We start from the raw sequence: 23,778 nt of genomic DNA, 5'->3' as shown, positions 1-23,778 counted from the left end.
CAGTACAGGGACTCACTCTCATGCAGGGACCCTCATCCTGGTATGGGGACCCTAATACAGGACCCCCATCCCAGTAAAGGACCCTCATTCTGGTACAGGACCCCCATACAGGGAACCCCATCCCAGTACAGGGACTCTCATCCCAGTATGGGACCCCCACTCTGGTACAGGACCCCCATCCTGCTACAGGATCCTCATCCCGGTACAGGGACCCCCATCCCGGTACAGAACCCTCATACAGGGACCCCCATCCCAGTACAGGGACCCTCATCCTGGTATAGGGACCCCCATACTGATACGGGACCCTCATCCCAGTACAGGGACCCCCATACAGGGAACCCCATCCCAGTACAGGGACTTTCATCCCAGTACAGGACCCAGGCCTGGTACAGGGACCCCCATTCTGATATGGGACCCTCATCCCAGAACAGGACCCCCATACTGATATGGGACCCACATCCCGCTACGGGACCCTCATCCCGGTACCGGACCCCTGTCCCGGTACAACATCCCCATCCCAGTTCGGGACCCTCATCCCGGTACCGGACCCAGTCCCAGTGCGGGACCCGGGCCCGTTCCCAGCGCTCCCAGCGCCGCCCGTCCCGTGCCGTGCCGGTGCCTCCCGGCCGCTCCCGCCCCCGCCCCGCCCGGTGCCGCCCGTGGGCGGCGGAAAGCGCCGGGGGGGTGGCGGGGGAGGGAGGGAGGGGCGGGCGCAGGGCGGCGGCGGCCCCGGGATCGGGATCGGCCCCGGGATCGGGATGGCGGGCCCGGGGCTGGAGCGGTACCGGCTGGCGCTGCTGGCGGCGCGGGAGGACGTGGGGAACCCCCGGGCTGGGACCGACTGGTGAGAACGGGACACCGGGAGACGAAACAGGAGCCGGGAATGGAGACCGGGAACGGGGACGGAAGGGAGGACCGGGAACAGGGTACCGGGAATGAGGAGCCGGCACAGGGAGCCGGGAATGGAAACGGGAACGGAAGAGGGGACCGAGACTGGGAACGGGCACTGGGACGGGCACCGGAGACAGGACGGGGAACAGGAGAAGGAACGGGCACCGGCACGGGCCGGGCCGTCGGGGGCGGGCTGAGAGGCACCGGTACCGGTACCGGCACCGGGAAGGGGCTCCGGGGGGCACCGGGCTCTGGGCCCGGGTGTGCCGGTCCGCGGGGGGGTCCCGGGACTGAGCCCGCCGCGCTGGGAACCGGGAGCCCCAGCCGGTCTCGCCCCGTCCCGCCCGCTCCCTCCCGGTGCCGCCGGGCTGGGAGCGGCGCCGCCGCCGCCCGGGGCTGGGGCAGGACGGGCCCGGGGGGGCTGCGGGAGCGGGGAGCGCCCCGGGGTGTGCGGAAAGGGGGGGTCTGTCCGGCTGCACCGGGGGGCGCGGGTCCCGGGACGGTACCGGGCTGGGGGTCCCGGTGCCGGTGCCTCGGGGCCGGTGTCCCCCAAAACCCCCATCCCGGGGTGGGGAGCGGCGGCACCGGGGCTCACCGGGCTCGCAGCCCCCCGGCGTCACGGGAGCGCCCGAGCCCGTGGCCGCGGCCGGGCGGGCATTGCCCTCTGCCCCCGGAGCGCCGCTGGAGCCGCTCCAGCGCCGGCTCCTCCCGGCCGCGTGCCGGGCTCTGTCCCGCCATGTGGCGCCGCAGCCTGTCGCGACATGCCGTGACACGCGTGACGTGCCCTGCATGCTCCACGCGCGCTGCCGGAGCCGTGCCCAGCCCCGCACCGGAGCCACGCGGGAACAAAGAGCGGCAGAGCCGCCGGGAATGCCCGGGACGGGGGGGACGGTCCCGCCGGGACGGGTCCCCCCGAGCGCTCCCCGGGCAGGGCGGGGGTCCCGGCACCGCCGCACCGGGTGGGGGGGGGTCGCTGTTGGGGGGGGCTGTGCCGCTCCGGCGCTTCCCACATTCCCATTGTCCCGGGGGCGGATGCTGCCGGCGGCACTTCCATGAATTCATCCCAAGCTGGTGGCACGGGGGAGCGCGGGGGGTGCCCAAGGCTGGCAGGTCCCCCCACTTTATGTGACACCCGCTGTGACCCCCCCACCCTGAGCCCTCTCTGCCCCCAGGGCCGTTTTTGGCTATGAGAAGCACCACGACCTCAAGCTCCTGGATTCCGGAGGTACCGTGAGCGACGCTGCCGGGAAATATTGGGGGAGGGGTCCCCCGAGTTTCCCCGCACCCCCTCTGACCCCCCCTCCTTACAGCCGGGGGGCCGGATGAGCTCGCTGGAAAATTCTCCGTGGGCAGCATCATGTACGGGCTGTGCCGCGTCCCCGATCCCGGCTCGGGCACCCCCAGGATCGTCCTGATCAGCTGGGTGAGTGTGGGGGGGCAGCTCGGGGGGACCCCCGGCCGGGACCCCCCGGGCTGAGCCCTCCCTGCGGTGCCAGGTGGGCGAAAAGGCGCCGGAATCGCAGCGGGCAGCGTGCGCCGGGCACCTGCCGGCCATCCGCAGCTTCTTCAGGGTGAGTGGGGGGCACGGAGCCCTCGGGGGGTGCCGGGGCCACCCCAAGTTCCCCATCCTGCCCCCCCATCCCGCCTGCCCGACCTTTGCCTGTGCCCGGGCGCATTCCTGGCGCTGCTGACTCAGCCGCGCTTTCCCAGTGCTCCCAGTCTTGGCCGCCGTGCCGGGGTTGTGGTTGGGATCCCTGCCCCCCCCTCCCGGTCCCGGCCTCACGGGGGGGGGTCCCGTCCCGCCCCCCCCCATCCCCCGGAACCGCTTCCGCTGCTCTCTCTGGGTCCGGGATCTGGATCCGGCCCCACATCTGGATCCGGCCCCACATCTGGATCCAGTCCCGCATTTAACACGTCCGTGGGAATGGTGCCGAGATTCCCCAGGGGAGGGAGGGCCGTGGGAGGGGTGGCACTGTCCCATCGTGTCCCGTGCCGGCGGCAGGAGGCCACGGCCGTGATCAGCGCCCGGCGGCCCGAGGAGGTGACGCTGGAGGGGCTGCGCCGAGTGCTGGCACAGCTGGCGCCCCCCGCCCCTCGCCCGCCCAGGAGGACCCCCCAGGACCCCCCCGAGCTGGTGGTGAGTGGGGGGCGATGTCCCTGCGGGGCTTCCCGGGGCTCTCCGGGGGTATTGGGGGGTTCTGGGGGTCCCACGCTGCCCCCCCTGTGCTCCCCAGGGCACCAACTACCGCAAGACCAACCCGGCGCTGGAGCTGCAGCGCACCCAGCGCGATTCCTTCTGGGAGCAGGCTGAGGTGAGCGCTGGGGGCTGGGGGGTCCCCCGGTATCCCGGGGATGGGGCACGGCTGCAGAGCCCGCGGGTCCCGGTGTCTGTGGGGGTCCCGGTGCCCGTGTGGGGTGCAGTGGGGTCCCGGTGTCTGTGGGGGTCCCGGTGCCCGTGTGGGGTGCAGTGGGGTCCCGGTGTCTGTGGGGGTCCCGGTGCCCCTGTGGGGTGCAGTGGGGTCCCAGTCCCAGCCCAGGGGTGCAGTGGCGTCCCGGTGCTGGTGTGGGGTGCAGTGGGGTCCCAGCCCAGGGGTCTGTGGGGTCCCGGTGCTGGTGCTGAGGGGTCCCACTGCCCATGGGGTGGGGGTCTCAGTCCCAGTGCTGAGCCCCCAGGGCTTCTGGTGCAGTGGTCGGTGGGGTCCCGGTTTCAGTCCCGGTGCCGGTGCCGAAGCTGGGAGAGCCCCAGTATGAAGTGTGGCGAGGTCCCGGTCCCGGTGCCGGTCCCGGTGGCAGCGGGATTGCAGCGCCGCTCCTGGTACCGGGGCGGGTGAGTTCCCGGTGCAGCCGCCGGTGCCGGTTCCCGGCGCTGATCTCGGTGCGTGCGCAGCGCGAGGAGCAGCAGCGGAAGGAGCAGGAGAAGCAGCGGGAGCGGGAGCAGCGGCGGCGCTGGGAGCGGGAGCGCATGGAGGAGGAGCGGCTGCAGGCGGCGGAGCGGGAGCGGCGGCTGCAGGAGCGGGAGCGGCTCATCGAGGAGCGGCGGTGAGGGGCAGCGCTGGCCGCCATCCCTGTCCCAGCCTCGTGTCCCCGTCCCTGTCCCAGCCCCGTGTCCCATCCCTGTCCCATGTCCCACCCCCGTGTCCCCATCCCTGTCCCAGCCCCATGTCCCCATACCTGTCCCATTCCTGTGTCCCTGTCCCCACATCCCACTGGTGTTTCCCATCCCTGTCCCATCCTGTCACATGTCCCATTCCCACATCCCGCTGGTGTTTCCCATCTGTGTCCCACGTCCCATTCCCATCTCCCCATCCCCATATCTTGCTGGTGTTTCCTATCTGTGTCCCATGTCCCACCCCCGTGTCCCCATCCCTGTGTTCCCATCCCCGTGTCCCCAACCACATATCCCACTGATGTTTCCCATCCCTGTCCCATCCTGTCCCATGTCCCATTCCCACATTCCACTGGTGTTTCCCAGCCTGCCCCATGTCCCATCCTCATGTCCCCATTCCCGTATCCCACTGGTGTTTCCCATCCTGTCCCACATCCCATCCCCATGTCCCCATTCCTGTATCCCACTGGTGTTTCCCATCTATGTCCCATGCTGTCCCATGTCCCATTCCCACATCCCGCTGGTGGTTTCCCATCTGTGTCCCATGTCCCACCCCTGTGTTTCCATCCCTGTCCCACCCCCGTGTCCCTGTCCCCGTATCCCACTGGTGTTTTCCATCTGTGTCCCATCCTGTCCCACCCCCATGTCCCCATACCCCACTGGTGTGTCCCATCTGTGCCCCATCCTGTCCCACTCCCGTGTTTCCATCCCTGTCCCATTCCCATGTCCCCATTCCCACATCCCGCTGCTGTTTCCCATCTGTGTCCCACGTCCCACCTCCGTGTCCCCATCCCTTGTCCTCCATATCCCTGTATTTCTGTGTCCCATCTGTCCCATGTCATTCCCATGTCCCATCCGGTTCTCATCCTGTGTCCCCATGTGTTTCCCATTTGTCCCATCGGTCCCATGTCCCCATCCCCGTGTCCTCATCCCTGTATCCCCACTGGTGTTTCCCATTCTGTCCCATCCATGTCTCATGTCCCTGTCCCCATATCCTGCTGGTGTTTCCCAGCCTGTCCCATGTCCCATCCTCGTGTCCCCATCCCCATATCCCGCTGGTGTTTCCCATCCTGTGTCCCATTCCGTCACATGTCCCACCCCGTGTCCCACCCCGTGTCCCACCCCGTGTCCCGCCCTGTAACCCCACCGTGTCCCCTCCGTGTCCCCCCCGTGTCCCCTCGGTGACGCCCCGGTGCGGCCCCGCAGGCAGGAGCAGGCGCGGCTGGACGCGGAGGAGCGCAGGAAGGAGCAGGAGCGATGGGTGAGCGGGAAGGGGCCGGGAATGGGGGGCTCGGGGTCTCAGGGGGATCGGGGGGGTCTGTCCGGGGGCTCCATCCCAGCAGGATCCAGGGCGTTCATCCCGGGCAGTCTGGGCTTCATCCCGGGGGGTTTCAGGGCGTCCATCCCGGGGAGTTCGGGGAGTTCTGGGCGTCTGTCCTGGAGGATCAGGGGGGTCCATCCCGGGGTTTCAGGGGGTCCATCCCGGGGGGGCAATCCCAGGGGGTTCAGGGAGTTCTGGGTGTCTGTCCCGGGGGATCTGGAAGGGTTCATCCCGGGGTGTGTCCAGGGTTCATCCCAGGGAATCCGGGATCCATCCCGGGGGATCTGACGGGGTTCATCCAAAGGGTCTGGGGGCTCCATCCTGGGGAAACCGGGGGGTTCATCCTGGGGGATCCGAGTGCCCATCCTGTGGGATCTGAGGGGGTTGATCCCAGGGGATCCTGGGGGTCCATCCTGGAAGATCTGGGGGGTCCATCCTGGGGGATCCGGGGGATCCATTCTGGGGTATCTGAAGGGGCTCATCCAAGGTCCCGTCTATCTGGCGGGTCTGGTGTCATCTGGAGGATTGAAGGGTTCATCCTAGGGGATCTGGGGGGTCATCCTGGGGATCCGGGGGTCCATCCTGAGGGATCTGAAGGGGTTCATCCCAGGGGATCTGGGGGGGTCTATCCTGGGGGATCCGGGGGTCCATCCTGAGGGATGTGAAGGAGTTGATCCCAGGGGAACCTGGGGGTCGATCGTGGAGGATCTGGGGGCTCCATCCTGAGGGTCTGAAGGGGTTAATCCCGGGGGTCCATCCCGGGGGACCTGAAGGGATTCATCCCAGGGAATCTGGGGGTCCATCCTGGGGGATCTGGGAGGCTCGTCCTGGAGGATCTGAAGGGGTTAATCCCAGGGTATCCTGGGGGATCCGTCCTGGGGGATCTGAAGGGGTTCATCGCGAGGAATCCGAGATGTCCATCCCTTGGGATCCGGCGGGTCCATCCCAAGGGATTCAGGAGATTTTTTTGCACGGGGATGCTGGGGAGGTATGAGGGCTCTAGCCAGGGATCCATCCCGAGGGATCCAGGCTCCATCCCGAGGGATCCCTCAGCGTCCCCATCGCTCCCGCAGGAGCAGCAGCAGCGGGAGCAGGAGGCGGCCGAGCGGGAGCGCGGGGGTCGCACCGGGCTCAGCGGGACGGCGGCCGTGAGTGCCGGGACCGGGTCCCTCCCATCCCCGGGGGTCACGGGGGCTCTGGCAGTGCCGTGGCCGCCCCACGGTGCCCCGTGGCCGCCCCGCTGAGCCCCGGTCCCGCAGGAAGCCGCCATCCTGGTGTCCCAGCGCACCCAGAACCCCCGGGAATTCTTCCGCCAGCGGGAGCGCTCGGGGTCCACATCCACATCGCCGTCCCCGCTGGCCGGCAGCGCCCCCGGTAGGTGCCGTGGGGGGCACGGGGGGCACGGGGGGCTCCGGGGGTCCCCGCTGAGCCCTCGCCCCCGCCAGGTGCTCGCCGGCCGTTCCTGCGGTACCAGCGCAGCCTGACGGAATCCGCCTTCATCTTCCGCCGGCCGGAGACCCCCCAGAGCCCCCCTGGCCGTGGGGCACCGCCCGCCAGCCCCCGCCGGCCGCCGCCGCCTCTGCCCCCCGCCAGCCCCGCGGGGACAGCGACAGCCCAGGGTGCCACCGGCGGGACCCCCGGCAGCCCCATGGGGAGGGGCACCCTGGGGACGCCCCCCAGCCCAGCCCGAGCAGGGTCCCCCCTTGCCACCAGTCCTATGGGGACAGGGACCCCTCAATGTGTCATCAGTGCCGCCCCCGTCAGCCCTGTGGGGACAGGGACCCCCCAATGTGCCACCAGTGCCACCCCCGTCAGCCCTGTGGGGACAGGGACCCCCCATGCCACCAGTCCTATGGGAACAGGGACCCCCCAATGTGGCACCCTAGGGACGCCCCCCAGCCCAGCCCGAGCAGGGTCCCCCCATGCCACCAGTCCGATGGGGACAGGGACCCCCCAAAGTGCCACCACCGGGACTCTCCACACCCCCCTGGGCACAGGGACCCCTCCCTCTGCCCCCCCAGAGAGACCCCCCAGCCCTGTGGTGACGGCCACCCCCCAAAGTGCCACCACCGGGACCCCCTCCAGCCCCATGGGGACGGGGACCCCTCCCTCCGACACCCTGGGGACCCCCGATTTTGTCACCACCAGCTCAGGGTCCCCCCAGGCCATGTCTGGGTCCCCTCCCAGCCCCCCCCGCTCGGGGGTCCCCCCTGGGCAGGGGTCTCCTGAAAGCGCTTGTGGGGTGCAGCCCCTCCCTCCTTGCAGCGCTCCGGGTTTGGGGTGTCCCCCCAGCCCCCCCCGGGATGTGCAGGGCCCCCCCCCGGACAGCCCCCCTCTGCCCAGCCCCCCAGCATGGGAATCCCTGGGGCCGCTGCTCGAGGGGGTCCCCAGCCCGCGGGAGGGGTCCCCAAAACCCCCAGAACCCCCGGCCGGGCTCCCCCGCCCGCTGCAGGACCCGCAGGATTTGGGGCGCAATGGAATCGGGGGGCACGAGTGGGGGGGGCGCTGGGAAGCCCCCTGGGAGCCGGGACCCCCCCCGGGACAGGTACGGGGAGAGGCTGGGGGAGATGGGGGGCTCAGATGGGGGCTGGGGGAGATGTGGGGGGCTGAGATGGGGGTCTTCGTTCTGTGGGGCTGGGAATGATGGGGATTTGAGTTTTTGGGGGGCTGGGGAAAATGTGGGGGGCTGAGATGGGGTCTGGGGGCAATGGGATGCTGGGGAAATGTGGGGGCCTGGGGGTGATGGGGGGCTGGGGGTGATGTGGGGGGCTGAGATGGGGCTGGGGTTCTTTGGGGCTGGTGGGGGTGATGAGGGGTTGAGATTGATGGGGGGCTGGAGGAAATGTGGGGGGCTCAAATTGGGGACTGGCAGCGATGCGGGGGCGAGATGGGGGGCTGGGGGTAATAGGGAGGCTGGGGGCGATTGGGGGCTGGGGAAATTTGGGGAGCTGAGATGGGGGTTTGGGGGTGATGGGGGGGGCTGGGAAAAGTGGGGGGGCCGAGATGGGGAGCTGGGGGTCCTGTGGGGCTGGGGAAATGTGGGGGGCTGAGATGGGGGGCTGGGGGTGATGGGGGGCTGAGATGGGGGGGGCTGGGGGCAATGTGTGGGGTTGAGATGGAGGGGCTGAGGTTCGTGTGGGGCTGGGGGTCCTGTGGGGTTGGGGAAATGTGGGGGTCTGAGATGGGGGGCTGAGGTTCGGTGGGGCTGGGGGTGATGTGGGGGGCTGAGATGGGGGGGCTGAGGTTCGGTGGGGCTGGGGGTGATGGGGGGCTGAGATGGGGGTCTGGGGGCTATGTGTGGGGCTGGGGGAAAAGTGGGGTTGGGAAAATGTGGGGGGCTGAGATGTGGGGCTGGGGTTCCGTGGGTCTGGGGGTGATGGGGGTCTAGGGGAAATGTGGGGGACTGAGATGGGGGACTAGGGTATTGTGGGGATGGGGGTGATGGGGGTTTGGGGTTCTGTGGGGCTGGGGGCGATGGGGATGTTCTGGGGGCTGGAGAGGGAATGGGGTGGGGGGCAGGGGGGGTCTCTGGTGTGGGGGGCGGGCCCATGGGGGGGGTGCAGAGCCCCCTCAGCCCCTCCCACTTTGCGCAGGGGGAGGAGCCCGGCGAGAGCCTCGTCCTGCACAAAGCCACGCCAGGTACCCCAAAACCCCCCCGGAATCCCCCAGATTTACCCAAAACCCCCCAAATCCATCTCACCGCCACTCTCCCCGCAGGCTTCGCGCTGCTGCTGGCCCGGGACGCCCCCCACCCACCGCTTTTGGGGGGCTCCAACCCCCCCAACGAGGATGAGGACCTCTCCCCCCACGCTGTGTAATTGAGGGGGGCTCAGCACCTCCTTTTGGGGAGGGGGGGTCCCCCCTATGGCACCACAGCACATCCTGTCCCCCTCACCCCCCAGCACAGCCTCCACCCCCCACTGCACCCCAAAAGAGCAGCTTGGGGAGGGGGCAGCACCCCCAAACCCCCCCCCACACATGGGCACAGGGACCCCCACGCCCCCTCCCCACCCAAAATCACACACAGCAGCTGTTAAATAAATTTTAATGCAAATTATTAGTGAATATTATTAATTGTGGGGGGCCCTGCCAAGGGGGGGCTGTGTCCCCCCCACACCCCGGGTTAGAGGTGAGGAAAGCAGAGCTGGGGGGGGCTCTGTGTCCCCCCCACCCCGGGTTAGACCCTGAGCACCCACCCTGCGGTGGGGGGGTTCCCCAGCACCCACCTTTGTGTGGGGGGGGGAAGGAAACCACCCCCCCCTTTTTGGAGTTTAGCCCTGAGCCCCCCCAGCATGGGGAGGGCAGAAATTCCAGTTTCTCCCCAAAAACAGAAGCAGGGAGCCCCCAACACCCCCCAAACCCCCTTGAGGGGGGGTCCATCCCTCTGTTACCCCCCCAAAAGTGCTTGGGGGGGGGGGGTCACACCCGGGACTGGAGGGCTCTGGGGGGGTCGCGCTGGGGGGGCCCCGGGCTGCTGCTGCCGCTGCTGGAGGAGCTGGAGTGGGGCGGTTTTGGGGGGCCCCCCCGGCCCTTGAGGGTGCTGAGCCGGGCGTCCAAGGACAGGGTTCGGGGGCGGCCCCGGCGGGGGGGGCTGGGGCTGCGCAGGGGGGGCCCCTCGAACAGCGAGAGCCACGGGGGGGGGCCCGGAGCGCGGGGAGCCCCCCCGTGCCCCGCCAGGATCTCGGTGACGGCAGCGATGTCATCCGAGGGGTCAATAGCTGGGGGGGACGGGGAAAAGGGGGGGTCACGGGCAGCCCCGGACCCCACACACACTGAATGACCCCCCCCCAAATATCCCCATACTCCCCCGTGGGGCTGTGGGGGGGGGTGGGTTGGGGTCCCTTTTTGCCACCCCCTGTCCCCAGGGCTGTGCTGGGGGGGCTGTGGCAGCACGGGGGGGCTGTCGGGGGTCCCCTCATTGCAGTGTCCCCTTTATCACGGCAGTGTTAATAAACACCACCCTCTATCCCATTCCTACATCCCGTCCCTATGTCCCATTTCCCTATGTCCCATTTCTCTATCCCATTTCCCTATATCCCATTTCTCATCCATCCTTATATCCCATTTCCCTATATCCCATTTCTCTACCCCATCCCTATATCCCATTTCCCTGTATCCCATTTCTCTATCCCATCCTTATATCCCATTTCCCTATATCCCATTCCTCTATCCCATTTCTCTATATCCCATTTCTCTACCCCATCCCAATATCCCATTTCCCTGTATCCCATTTCTCTATCCCATTCCTATATCCCATGTCCCTATGTCCCATTTCCCTATGTCCCATTTCTCTATCCCATTTCCCTATATCCCATTTCTCGATCTCATCCTTATATCCCATTTCCATATGTCCCATTTCCCTATATCCCATTTCTCTACCCCATCCCTATATCCCATTTCCCTGTATCCCATTTCTCTATCCCATCCTTATATCCCATTTCCCTATGTCCCATTTCCTTATATCCCATTTCTCTATCCCATTTCCCTATATCCCATTTCTCAGTCCCATCCTTATATCCCATTTCCCTATGTCCCATTTCTCTATATCCCATTTCTCTACCCCATCCCTATATCCCATCCCTATATCCCATTTCCCTCCATCCCATTTCCCTCTGTCCCATCCCTCTATCCCGTTTCCCTCTATCCCATTTCCCTATCCCATTTCCCTCTATCCCATTTCCCTCTATCCCATTTCCCTATCCCATTTCCCCATATCCCATCCCTCTATCCCATTTCCCTATATCCCATCCCTATATCCCATTTCCTTCCATCCCATTTCCCTCTATCCCATTTCCCTCTATCCCATCCCTCTATCCCATTTCCCTATCCCATTTCCCTCTGTCCCATTTCCCTCTATCCCATTTCCCTATATCCCACCCCTCTATCCCGTTTCCCTCAATCCCACTTCCCTATATCCCATTTCTCTACCCCATCCCTATATCCCATTTCCCTGTATCCCATTTCTCTATCCCATCTTTATATCCCATTTCCCTATGTCCCATTTCCTTATATCCCATTTCCCTATATCCCATTCCTCTATCCCATTTCTCTATATCCCATTTCTCTACCCCATCCCAATATCCCATTTCCCTGTATCCATTTCTCTATCCCATTCCTATACCCATGTCCTAGTCCCATTTCCCTATATCCCATTCCTCATTCCATTCCCTATATCCCATTTCTCATCCACCCTTATATCCCATTTCCCTATGTCCCATTTCTCTATATCCTTTCTCTACCCATCCTCTATCCCATTTCCCCATATCCCATCCTCTATGCCATTTCCCTATATCCCATTTCTCTATATCCCATTTCCCTATATCCATCCCTCTATCCCATTTCCCTATCCCATTTTCCTCTATCCCATTTTCCTCTATCCGATCCCTCTATCCCATTTCCCATATCCCATTCCCTCTTTCCATCCCTCTATCCCATTTCCCTCTATCCCATCCCTCTATCCCATTTCCCTCTATCCCATTTCCCTCTATCCCATTTCCCTATTCCATTTCCCTCTATCCCATTTCCCTCTATCCCATTTCCCTATCCCATTTCCCTCTATCCCATCCCTCTATCCCATTTCCCTCTATCCCATTTCCCTATCCCGTTTCCCTCTGTCCCCTCTCTGCGGCATTGCGGGGGGCTGTCGGGGGTCCCCCCGTGTCCCCCCCGTCACCTGTCGCTGTAGTAGGAGCTGAGCAGAGCCCGGATCTCGGCTGACACATTCTCCTGCAGCAGCAGCCCCTCGGCCGGGGGGGGCCCGGGGGGGCCCGGCGGGGCTGGGGGCGCCCCAGGGAGGGGGGACAGCGGCAGAAAGGGGGGACAGAAACGAGAGGGGGACAGAAACGGGGGGACAGCGAGAAGAGCAGCGTTAGGGAGCGAGCAGAGAGCAGAGAGGGGAGACAGAGCAGAGCCCCCCACCCCGACGGGCCCCACTCACCCGTCTGGTGGTACAGGGAGCCCTGGGGGGGCAGCGGGGCCGGGGGGCGGCGTGGGGGGGGCTCCTCGATCCGCATCAGCTCCTCACAGCACTGCTTCCACTGGGCTGGGGACAGCGGGGACAACGGGACAATGGGCGGGGGGACAGAGACCCCCGGGAGCCAGGAGGTTCAGGATGGGGGCTGCAGGGGGGGGATTGAAAGGGATGGGGATGGGGTCTGCGGGTCCCATTGGATGGGGTCAGCCTGGGGTGGGGTCTGCAGGGGGCGGGGATTGAAGGGGATGGGGATGGGGTCAGCCTGGGATGGGGACTGCAGGGCATGGGGGTCTTGTTGGATGGGGTCGGTAGGTGGATGGGAATTGCAGGGGATGGGGTCTGCAGGGGGATGGGGGTCCCATTGGATGGGGTCTGCATGGGACGGGGTCCCCCTGGGATGGGGTCTGCAGGGGGATGGGGTCCCACTGGAATGGGGACTGCCTAGGATGGGGGTCCCATTGGATGGAGTCAGCCTGGGATGGGGTCTGCAGAGAAATGGGGGTCCTGTTGGATGGGGTCTGCAGGGGGATGGGGTCAGCCTGGTGTGGGGCCAGCCTGGGATGGGGTCTGCAGGGCATGGAGGTCCTGTTGGATGGGGTCTGTAGGGCATGGGGACTGCAGGGGGATGGGAATTGCAGGGGATGGAGATTGAAGGGGATGGTATCAGTCTGGTGTGGGGTCTGCAGGGCATGGGGGTCTTGTTGGATGGGATCTGCAGGGGGATGGGAATTGCAGGGGATGGGGTCTGCAGGGGGATGGGGGTTCCATTGTATTGGGGTCCCATTGGATGGGGTCTGCATGGGATAGGGTCCCACTGGGATGGGGTCTGCAGGGAGATGGGGTCCCACTGGAATGGGGACTGCCTAGGATGGGGGTCCCATTGGATGGGGGTCCCATTGGATGGGGTCAGCCTGGGATGGGGTCTGCAGGGGATGGGGTCTGCAGAGAAATGGGGGTCCTGTTGAATGGGGTCTGCAGGGGAATGGGGTCCCATTGGATGGGGTCTGCAGGGTGATGGGGATTGCAGGGGATGGGGTCTGCAGGGTGATGGGGATTGCAGGGGATGGGGTCTGCAGGGGATGGGGGCTGCAGAGGGATGGGGATTGAAGGGGTGGGGTCTGCAGAGGGATGGGGGTCCTGTTGAATGGGGTCTGCAGGGGAATGGGGGTCCCATTTGATGGGGGCTGCAGGGGAATGGGGTCTGCAGGGGGATGGGGATTGCAGGGGGATGGGGCCTGCCTGAGATGGGGGTCCCATTGGATGGGGTCTGCCTGGGATGGGGGCTGCAGGGGAGGGAGATTGCAGGGGAGTGGGGTCTGGAGGGGATAGGGATGGGGCCTGCAGGGCGATGGGGGTCCCATTGGATGGTAGAGGTCCCACTGGACAGGGGTTCCATTGGATGGAGTCTGCCTAGGAGGGGGTCTACAGAGAAATGGGGACAGCCTGGGATGGGGGTCTTGTGGGAATGGGGATTGCAGGGGGCTGGGGGTCCCATTGGATGGGGGTTCTATTGGATGGGGTCAGCCTGGGATGGGGTCTGCAGGGAAATGGGGGTCCCATTGGATGTTGGGGTCCTGTTGGATGGGGGTCCCACTGTATAGAGTCAGTCTGGGATGGGGTCTCACAGGAATAGGGGTGCTCTCAGGACTGGTGTCCCACTGGGTTGGGGGTCCTGGGGTGATGGAGCTCCCACAAGGATGGTTTGGAGTGGGGGTCCCCAAGGGGGTCCTGTTCTTGTGTCTTCCCATCTGTGTCCCACCCCATTGTTGTTGCCACCCATGTCACTGTCCCCATCCCGTGCCCATCCCTGTCCCTGTCCCTGTCCTGTTCCCAGCCTTGTCCTCATCCCCATTGCTCTGGGTCCCCCTGGGTATGGAGTCCTGGGGTGATGGAGCCCCCACAGGGATGGTCAGGGGTCCTGCCAGGGTGGGGGTCCCACAGGGATCAGGGGGTCCCACAAGGTTTGGGGTCTTGTAACAACGGGGATCCCACTGGGACAGGGTCCCACGAACACAGAGGGTCCCACAGGGATGATGGGAATTCCCACAGGGATTTGTAGCGTCCCACAGAGCTGGGAGGGTCCCAGAGGGAATGTGGAGGGTCCTATAGGGATGTGCAGGGTGCCACCGGGATATTTAGGGTGCCACAGGGATGTGGAGGGTCTCACAGGGGTGTGTAGGGTCCCACAGGGATGTATAGGGTCCCATAAGGAATGGGAGGGTCCCACAGGAATGGGAGGGTCCCACTGGGATGTTTAGGGTCCCACAGGGATGTGTGGGGTCCCACAGGGCTGGGAGGGTCCCACAGGGATGTGTAGGGTGCCACAGGGACATGAAGGGTCCCACAGGGGTTTGTAGGGTCCCACAGGGTATGTGGAGGGTCCCACAGTGATGTGTGGGGTCCCACAGGGCTGGGAGGGTCCCACAGGGATGTGTGGGGTCCCACATGTCAGGGGTGTCCCGGGGGTCCCGGGGGCTCACCCAGGTCGCAGAGGTGCTGTCCCCAGGCCTGCAGCCAGCGCTGCGCCTCGGCCGTGCTCTCGGCCAGCAGCCCGTGTGTCACCTCCTCCCCGCCCAGGCGGTTGGTGACGGCCACCCCGGGGGGCTGCCCCCGACCCCCCGCCTGCAGCGCCCGCACCCGCGTGTCCTGGGGCACACACAGGGCTGGGGGGCACGGAGACCAGGGACACCCCCAGAGATCCCACCCAGAGACACCACAGACCCCCAGAACATCCCAAAGAGCTCCAGAGAGACCCCAGAGAGCCCAGAGACACCCAGAGAGCCCCAGAGACACCCAGAGACACCCAGAGAGCCCCAGAGACACCCCCAGAGAGCCCAGAGACACCCCCAGAGAGCCCAGAGACACCCAGAGACCCCCAGAGACACCCCCAGAGAGCCCAGAGACACCCCAGACATCCCCAGAGACCCCCAGACATTCCCAGAGAGCCCCAGAGACACCCAGAGAGCCCAGAGAGCCCCAGAGACACCACAGAACATCCCAGAGACCTCCGAGCTCCCCATAAACCCCAAAGCTCCCACAGACCCCAGAACATCCCAGAGACACCACAGCCCTCATAGACCCCACAGACCCCACAGCTCCCATAGATCCCACAGCCCCCATAAACCCCAGAGCTCCCCATAGACCCAGAATGCCCCAGAACACCCCAGAGACCCTACAGACCTCATAGACCCCACAGTCCCCCACAGACCCCAGAACACCCCACAGCCCCCGCAGACCCCAGAGACCCCATAAACCTCAAACCACCCTGAGCCCCCCCACTCCCCCTTTCTCCCCGTAACCCCCACTCCTCCATGTCCCCTCCATCCCCCCCAACCCCCATAGCCCCACACTCCCCGTGCCCCCCAGACCCCACCAGCCCCCCAAGTGTCCCCTGTGTTCCCAGAGTGTCCCCTGTGTACCTTGGTGACAGCGATGGTCAGCGTGGGCTCCTGCCCCGCCTCAGCCTCGCTGGCGCTGCCGTAGCAGAGCAGCCCCGGCCCCCGCAGGACACAGAACAGGGGGGTCCCGCCCGGGCCCTCGGCCCCTGGAGCCTGCCCGAGACCCCCGGGGACGTGAGTGCGCACGGGGGGCACCACAGCACCAGTGTGACCCCATACAGCACCCACGGGGGGCACCACAGCTCCAGTGTGACCCCACACAGCACCCACGGGGGGCACCACAGCACCAGTGTTCCCTGAGTGACACCACAGCACCAGTGTCCCCCCCATTCAGCACCCACGGGTGGCACATTCCCTATATCCCATTTTTCTACCTCATTTCTCAATTCCATTCTTTTATCCCATTTCCCTATGTCCCAATTCTCTATCCTATCCCTCTATCCCATTCCTATATGCCATTTCCTTATATCCCATTTCCCTATAGCCCATTTCTCTATCCCATTTCCCTATAGCCCATTTCTCTATCCCATCCCTGTATCTCATTTCTCTATATCCTATTTGTCTATCCCATTTCCCTATATCTCATTTTCTTATATCCCATTCCTCTATCCCTTTCCTCTATCCCATTCCCATGTCCCATCCCTATATCCCATTTTTCTATCCCATTTCCCTATATCTCATTTCTCTATCCCATCCCTCTGTCTGATCCCTACATGCCATTTCTCAATCCCATCCCTATGTCCCTATCCCTATGTCCCATCCCTATATCCCATCTCTACCCCATTTCCCTATATCCCATTCCCATATCCCATTTCTTGATCCCATTTCTCTATCCCATTTCCCTATATCCCATTCCTCTATCCCATTTCTCGATCTCATTTCCCTATATCCCATTCCTATATCCCATTTCCCAATATCCTATTTCCCCATATCGCATTTCCCTCAATCCCATTTCTCTATCCCATTCCCTCCCCTGCAGGTGGAATGTCCTCTTTATCATGGCAATGTTAATAAACTCCACCCCCTATCCCATTCGTGATCCTACCCCTCTCTCCCATTTCTCGATCCCATCCCTATATCCCATTTCTCTATCCCATCCCTATAACCCATTTCCCTATATCCCATTCCTCTATCCCATTTCTCTATTCCATCGCTATATCTGATTTCTCTATCCCATTCCTACGTCCCATTTCCCTATATCCCATTCCTCTATCCCATTTCTCTATTCCATCGCTATATCTAATTTCTCTATCCCATTCCTACGTCCTATTTCCCTATATCCCATTTATCCTATTCCCCCATCTGCAGTTGCAGCGTCCCCTTTATCATGGTAGCACCTAATAAACCCCACCCCTCTATCCCATTCCTGATCCTCTCTCCCACCCCTCTCTCCCGTTCCCAGTGCCTCTTCCGATGCCCCTCCTGATGCCATTCCCGGTGCCATTCCCGGTGTGGCCGCTGTCACTGTCGCTGACCTGCAGCCGCAGTGTCCCTGTCGCCGCGGGGGTGTCCATGCAGCTGGGCCGGGCCGCCAGGCGGCAACACACGCGGCCATAGAGGGGCACCCAGCAGGGGCTCTGCTCTGCGGGGACACGGGGACAGCGGGGACATGGGGGGACATGGAATGACAGGGGGGACATGGAGGGACACCCAAACCCACCCAGCACCAGAGACACCCCTGCTCTGCTCTGCGGGGACACGGGGACAGCGGGGACATGGGGGACACGGAGGGACACCCAAATCCCCCTTGGCAGGGCTCTGCTCTGCGGGGACACCGGGGACAGAGGGGACATGGGGGACATGGAGGGACCCCCACACCCAGCCAGCAGGGGCTCTGCTCTGGGGGGGACACGGGGACATGGAGGGACAGGGGGACAGAGGGGACATGGAGGGACCCCCGCACTGACCCCAAATCCCCCTTGGCATGGCTCTGCTCTGCAGGGACACAGGGACAGCGGGGGACATGGGGGGACATGGAGGGACACCCAAACCCACCCAGCAGGGGCTCTGCTCTGCGGGGACACCAGGGACAGAGGGGACATGGGGGGACATGGAGGGACAGAGGGGACATGGAGGGACATGGAGGGACCCCTGCACCGACCCCAAATCCCCCTTGGCAGGGCTCTGCTCTGCGGGGACACGGGGACAGCAGGGGACATGGAGGGACATGGAGGGACAGAGGGGACATGGAGGGACACCCAAACCCACCCAGCAGGGGCTCTGCTCTGGGGGGGACACCAGGGACAGAGGGGACATGCAGGGACATGGAGGGACACCCAAACCCACCCAGCAGGGGCTCTGCTCTGCGGGGACACCGGGGACAGAGGGGACATGGGGGGACATGGAGGGACAGTGGGGACATGGAGGGACACCCCAACCCACCCAGCAGGGGCTCTGCTCTGGGGGGGACACCAGGGACAGAGGGGACATGGGGGACATGGAGGGACAGGGGGGACATGGAGGGACCCACACACGCACCCAGCAGGGGCTCTGCCCTGGGGGGGACACAGGGGACACCGACCCCAAACCCTCCAGCAGGGCTCTGCTTTGGAGGGACACAGGGGGGACATGAAGGGACCCCACACTGTCCCCAAACCCCCCAGTAGGGCTCTGCTCTTCTTTGGGGGGACACGGGGGGGACACTGATCCCAAACCCCCCAGCAGGGCTCTGCTCTTCTTTGGGGGGACATAGGGGGGACACTGATCCCAAACCCCCAGCAGGGCTCTGCTCTGCTCTGCTCTGCTCTGGGGACTCCTGAGGCTCTTGGGGGCTGACAGGGACCCCCGAACCCCAAAAGGATCCCAGACCCCCCCTTCTCGTGCCAGATTCCCCTGTCCCCATGTACTGAGACCCCAAATCCACCTCCACCCCTGCAGGACCCCAAAATCCTGTCTGCTCCAGCCCCATTGCCCTGGTTTGGGGTGTGTGGGGAGTTTTGGGGTGTTACAGCGTGTGTGGGAAGTTTCGTGCCATGGGGCGTGTGGGGAATTTTGGGGTGTTTTGGGGTGTCCCAGAGTATTATGGGGTGCTATAGGGTGCCATGGGGTTTTTAATGGGGTGTTTTGGGGTGCCATGGGGTATTATGGGGTGTTTCAGGGTGCCATGGGGTGTTCATGGGGTGTTTATGGGGTGTTTAGCGGTGCCCCGGGGTGTTTTGGGGTGCCATGTGGTGTTTTGGGGTGCCTCAGGGTGTTTAGGGGTGTTATGGGGTGTTAATGGGGCGTTACAGGGTATTTAGGGATGCTCTGGGCTGTTTTGAAGTGTTTATGAGGTGTTTTGGGGTGTTTATGGGGTGTTACAGGGTGCCCCGGGCTGTTTGGGGTGTTTAGGGGTGTTTATGGGTTGTTTATGGCATATTTTGGGGTGTCCTGGGCTGTTTTGGGGTGTCCTGGGCTGTTTTGGGGTGTTATAGGGTTCTACTGGGTGTTTATGAGGTGTTTAGGAGTGCCCCGGGCTGTTTTGGGATGTTTGGGGTGTTTATGGTCTGTTTTGGGGTGCCCCGGGCTGTTTTGGTGTGTTTATGGGATATTTATGGGGTATTTAGGGGTGCCCTGGGCTGTTTTGGGGTGTTTATGGGGTTTAGGGGTGCCCTGGGCTGTTTTGGGGTGTTTATGGGGTATTTAGGGGTGCCCCGGGCAGTTTTGGGGTGCGGTGACCCCACTGACCGTCGGCAGCGATGACGAGGTCGTGCGTGCGGAAGCCGTCGTGCACCTGGGCCAGGGACAGCGTGGTGTGAGCCAGCAGCTGGAACCGGGGACACCTGGGGGACATTGGGGACACTTGGGGACACCAGGGGGACAGGGGACATTGGGGACACTTGGGGACACTTGGGGACACCGGGGGGACAGGGGACATTGGGGGTTCAGGGGAGACAGAGGGGGGTCAGGGGACATCAGGGACAGCTGGGGACACCATAGGGAAGCTGAGGGGTTGGGGAGGATGGGGGGGTCTGGGGTCACAGGTGGGGACATGGAGGGACAGGGTGACACCGGGGGACATGTGGCACATGGAGTGGCACACAGGGGGACATGGGCAGGACACAGGGACACAGGGGGGCATGTGGCACACAGAGGGACATGGGGCACATAGGGAGCATAGAAAGGGGCACAGGGGGCACACAGGAGGACATGTGATGCACAGGGGGCATTTGTGACACACAGGTGGCACACAGAGGGACAGGTGGCACACAGAGGGCACAGAAAGGGGCACACACGGGGACATGTGGAACACACGGGGGGCAGAGGAGGACATGTGGCACACAGAGGGTACAGGGGGACACAGGGGAGTACATGGGAGGACATGTGACACACAGAGGGACATGTGACACACAGTGACACACAGTGACACAGGTGACACACAGGTAGCACACAGGGGGCACAGGGGGTACACGTGACAGGCAGGTGACACACAGTGACACACAGTGGCACACAGGTAGCACACAAGAGGGTACAGGTGACACACAGGTGGCACACAGTGGCACACAGTGACACACAGGTGGCACACAGTGACACAGGTGACACACAGTGGCACACAGTGACACACAGTGGCACACAGTGGCACACAGTGACACAGGTGACACACAGGTGACACAGGTGGCACACAGTGACACACAATGCCACACATGTGGCACACAGGTGACACACAGTGACACACAGGTGACACACAGTGGCACACAGTGACACACAGGTGACACACAGTATCACACAGGTGACACACAGTGACATACAGTGACACACAGTGACACACAGGTGACACAGGTGGCACACAGTGACACACAATGCCACACATGTGGCACACAGTATCACACACAGGGCACTCACGGCACTCCAGGCGGCGGCAGCAGCAGCGCCCCGGTGGCGGTGCCCGCGGTGCCCGGGGGGCTGGCAGGGCCCCCGTCCATGGCAGCCCGTGCCCGGCGGCCCGAGGAGCGGCCCAGGGAGGTGCTGAGGCGCGATGCCAGCTTGCGGGGGGCACTGCCCTGCGCCCCCGGCCCGGGCAGCCCCGCGCTGTACAGCTCCAAACGCAGCTCGAAATCCGGGCCCGCCTCGGGGCTGGGGACAGGGACAGCCCGGGGTCAGGGACAGCATGGGGACAGGGACAGCATGGGGACACAGGGGACAGGGACAGCCCGGGGTCAGGGACAGCATGGGGACAGGGACAGCCCGGGGTCAGGGACAGCATGGGGACAGGGACAGCATGGGGACAGGGACAGCATGGGGGTCAGGGACAGCCCGGGGTCAGGGACAGCATGGGGACAGGGACAGCATGGGGTCAGGGACAGCATGGGGACAGGGACAGCATGGGGACACAGGGGACAGGGACAGCCTGGGGACAGGGACAGCCCGGGGTCAGGGACAGCATGGGGACAGGGACAGCATGGGGACACAGGGGACAGGGACAGCCCGGGGTCAGGGACAGCATGGGGGTCAGGGACAGCCTGGGGTCAGGGACAGCCCGGGGTCAGGGACAGCATGGGGACACAGGGCACAGGGACAGCATGGGGGTCAGGGACAGCATGGGGACAGGGACAGCATGGGGGCAGGGACAGCCTGGGGGGCACAGGGGACAGTGACAGTCTAGGGGTCAGTGACAGCCCGGGGGCAGTGACAGCATGGGGGGGCAGTGACAGTCTGGCACAGGGGACAGTGACAGTCTAGGGGTCAGTGCCAGCCCTGAGGCACAGGGGACAGTGACAGCCCAGGGGGCAGTGCCAGCATGAGGCGGCACAGAGGTCAGTGCCAGGGGGGCACAGGGGACAGTGCCAGTGGGATCAGAGCCAGGGGGCACAGAGGGGTCAGTGCCAGCAGGGTCAGTGCCAGGGGGCATAGAGGGGTCAGTGACAGTGGGATCAGTGCCAGGGGGCACAGAGGGGTCAGTGACAGTGGGATCAGAGCCAGGGGGCACAGAGGGGTCAGTGCCAGCCCAAGGGACACAGAGGGGTCAAGGCCAGGAAGGGCACTGGGAGGTCAATGTCAGGGAGGGCACAGGGGTCAGTGCTGACACAAGGGGCACAAAGGGGTCAGTGCCAGCATGGAGGGTACAGAGGAGTCAGTGCCAGCAGGGTCAGTGCCAGCAGGGGACACCCCCAGGGCCACCCCACAGACTGTGGGGACACTGCAGGGACAGGGAAGGGAGAGTTTGGGGCAGGGGTCCCTCCCAGCGTGGGCAGAGTAAGTCAGGGGTCAGAGGCCCACAAGTGGGGGTTGGTGGTGGCAGGGGTCCCATGGGGGTGGCAGTGTCCCATAGAGGGGTCCCATGGGGGGTGTGGGGGTGTCAGGGGCACCATGGGGAGGGTCAGGAGTCCCAGGAGTAGCAGTGTCCCATAGAGGGGTCCCATGTGGGTGGCAGTGTCCCGTGGGGGGTGTGGGGGTGTCAGGGGCACCATGGGGAGGGTCAGGGGTCCCGTGGGGGTGGCAGTGTCCCATAGAGGGGTCCCATGGGGGGTGGCAGTGTCCCATAGAAGGGTCCCATGTGGGTGGCAGGGTCCCGTGGGGGGTGTGGGGGTGTCAGGGGCACCATGGGGAGGGTCAGGGATCCCATGGGGGTGGCAGTGTCCCATAGAGGGGTCCCAGGGAGGGCTGTGGGGGTGGAAGGGGTCCCATAGAGAAGTTCAGGGGTCCCATGGGGATGATCAGGGGTCCCCTAGGGGAGTGTCAGGGTCCCAGGGAGGAGTGTGGGGATGTTGGGGGTCCCATGGGAGGGATTTGGGGTCCCTGGGGGTGTGTGGGGGTAGTCGGGGCTCCCATAAAGAGGTTCAGGGGTCCCATGGGGGAATATGGGGGTGTCAAAGGGCCCATAGGGGGGTATCAGTGTCCCATAGGGGGGTGATCAGGGGTTCCATGGGGAGGGTCAGGATCCCAAGGGGGTGCATTGGGGTGCTCAGGGGTCTCATAAAGAAGCTCAGGGTCCCATGGGGGAATATGGGGTGTCAAAGGGCCCATAGGGGGGTATCAGTGTCCCATAGGGGGTGATCAGGGTCCCATAGGGGGTGCCAGGGTCCCAGCAAGGGTGTGGAGGTCCAGGGGGTCCCATGGGGGTGATCAGGGGTCCCAGGGGTGTATTGGGGTAGCCAGGGGTCCCATAGAGAGGCTCAAGGGTCCCATGGGGGTGTCAAGGGGAGTGTCAGGGTCCTCTAGGGGGGTGCCAGGGTCCCATAGGGGGGTGTCAGGGTCCCCGAGGGGAGTGTCAGGGTTCTGAGGAGAGGTATGGGGGTACTGGGGGTCCCATGGGAAGGATTAGGGGTCCCTGGGGGTGTGTAGGGTGGTTGGGGGAGTCCCATAGAGAAGCTCAGGGGTCCCATAGGGGTGGCAGGGTCCCATAGCGGGGTGTGGGGGTGCCACAGGGTCCCATGGGGATGATCAGGGGTCCCATGGGGGCATATTAGGGTGGTTGGGAGTCCCACAGAGAGGTTCAGAGGTGCCATGGGGGGGGGGATTTGGGGGTGTCAGGGGTCCCCTAGGGGAGTGATCATGGGTCCCATGGGGAGGGTCAGAGGTCCCATGAGGGGATATGAGAGTGTCAGGGTCCCATAGGGGGTGTCAGGTTCCATTGGGGAGTGCCAGGTTCCCATAGGGGGGTGTCAGGGTCCCATAGGGGAGTGCCAGGTTCCCATAGGGGGGTGTCAGGGTCCCATAGGGGGGTGTCAGGGTCCCATAGGGGGTGTCAGGGTCCCATAGGGGGGTGTCAGGGTCCCATAGGGGGATGTCAGGTTCCCATAGGGGGTGTCAGGGTCCCATAGGGGTTGTCAGGTTCCCATAGGGGGTGTCAGGTTCCCATAGGGGGGTGTCAGGTTCCCATAGGGGAGTGCCAGGTTCCATAAGGGAGTGTCAGGGTCCCATAGGGGGGTGTCAGGGTCCCATAGGGGGTGTGGGGGTCCCGGGGGTCCCTTCCCCCCTCACAAGAGCACGGCTCCATCGAAGCAGATGTCGGTCAGGGTCCTGTCCACCAGCACGGTGGGGGTGTCGTGGATCTCAGCCCCCACCTGCAGCAGCAGGAACACGGCACAGCGGTGCAGCTCTGGGGGGCACGGCGGGTCAGGGGGTCACGGGGGGCACGGTGGGGCCAGGGGGACCCCCAGCACCCCAACAC

At 64.4% G+C, this 23,778-nt stretch overlaps 2 protein-coding genes across 7 annotated transcripts in view; one reads left to right on the top strand and one right to left on the bottom strand.

Annotated features, from left to right (window-relative positions):
- The first annotated feature begins 727 nt into the window (after window positions 1–727).
- Window positions 728–9,333, top strand: LOC135447193 (drebrin-like). 2 transcript variants are annotated; one of them, XM_064712080.1, is made up of 13 exons: window positions 728–844; window positions 2,064–2,116; window positions 2,202–2,314; window positions 2,388–2,462; window positions 2,894–3,028; window positions 3,126–3,203; window positions 3,779–3,930; window positions 5,204–5,258; window positions 6,392–6,466; window positions 6,578–6,692; window positions 6,764–7,863; window positions 8,912–8,957; window positions 9,036–9,333. In XM_064712080.1, the coding sequence occupies exons 1-13, from the start codon at window positions 759–761 to the stop codon at window positions 9,134–9,136; spliced, it is 2,184 nt and encodes a 727-aa protein (XP_064568150.1). In that variant the 5' UTR covers window positions 728–758; the 3' UTR covers window positions 9,137–9,333. The 2 variants fall into 2 exon arrangements, with proteins under 2 accessions (XP_064568150.1, XP_064568151.1); XM_064712081.1 differs by having other exon boundaries at window positions 8,893–8,957.
- A 13-nt stretch (window positions 9,334–9,346) lies between these two features.
- Window positions 9,347–23,778, bottom strand: part of RTKN (rhotekin) — a 23,531-nt gene continuing 9,099 nt past the window's right edge. For 3 of the 5 annotated variants that reach the window (XM_064712072.1, XM_064712071.1, XM_064712073.1), the window contains 8 exons: window positions 23,589–23,706; window positions 20,511–20,741; window positions 19,356–19,450; window positions 17,165–17,271; window positions 15,711–15,842; window positions 14,772–14,937; window positions 12,256–12,360; window positions 9,347–10,036 (listed from right to left, as the gene is read on the bottom strand). In XM_064712072.1, the coding sequence (XP_064568142.1) occupies window positions 9,738–10,036; window positions 12,256–12,360; window positions 14,772–14,937; window positions 15,711–15,842; window positions 17,165–17,271; window positions 19,356–19,450; window positions 20,511–20,741; window positions 23,589–23,706 (1,253 nt within the window). In that variant the 3' untranslated portion in view covers window positions 9,347–9,737. Of the gene's footprint in view, window positions 10,037–11,801; window positions 12,095–12,255; window positions 12,361–14,771; window positions 14,938–15,710; window positions 15,843–17,164; window positions 17,272–19,355; window positions 19,451–20,510; window positions 20,742–23,588; window positions 23,707–23,778 lie in introns of those variants that run through there. The other 2 variants (XM_064712074.1, XM_064712075.1) reach the window with 2 other exon arrangements.

This window comes from Zonotrichia leucophrys, chromosome 4 (genome assembly GCF_028769735.1).
Source record: "Zonotrichia leucophrys gambelii isolate GWCS_2022_RI chromosome 4, RI_Zleu_2.0, whole genome shotgun sequence".
Lineage (NCBI taxonomy): Eukaryota > Metazoa > Chordata > Aves > Passeriformes > Passerellidae > Zonotrichia > Zonotrichia leucophrys.
This window is presented reverse-complemented; position numbering and strand designations above follow the sequence as displayed.

Coding starts and splice junctions, on each gene's coding strand:
- LOC135447193 (XM_064712080.1), top strand. CDS start 759: ATGGCGGGCCCGGGGCTGGAGCGGTACCGGCTGGCGCTGCTGGCGGCG. Junction 845..2,063: donor CCCCGGGCTGGGACCGACTG/GTGAGAACGGGA, acceptor CTCTGCCCCCAG/GGCCGTTTTTGGCTATGAGA. Junction 5,259..6,391: donor GGAAGGAGCAGGAGCGATGG/GTGAGCGGGAAG, acceptor TCGCTCCCGCAG/GAGCAGCAGCAGCGGGAGCA.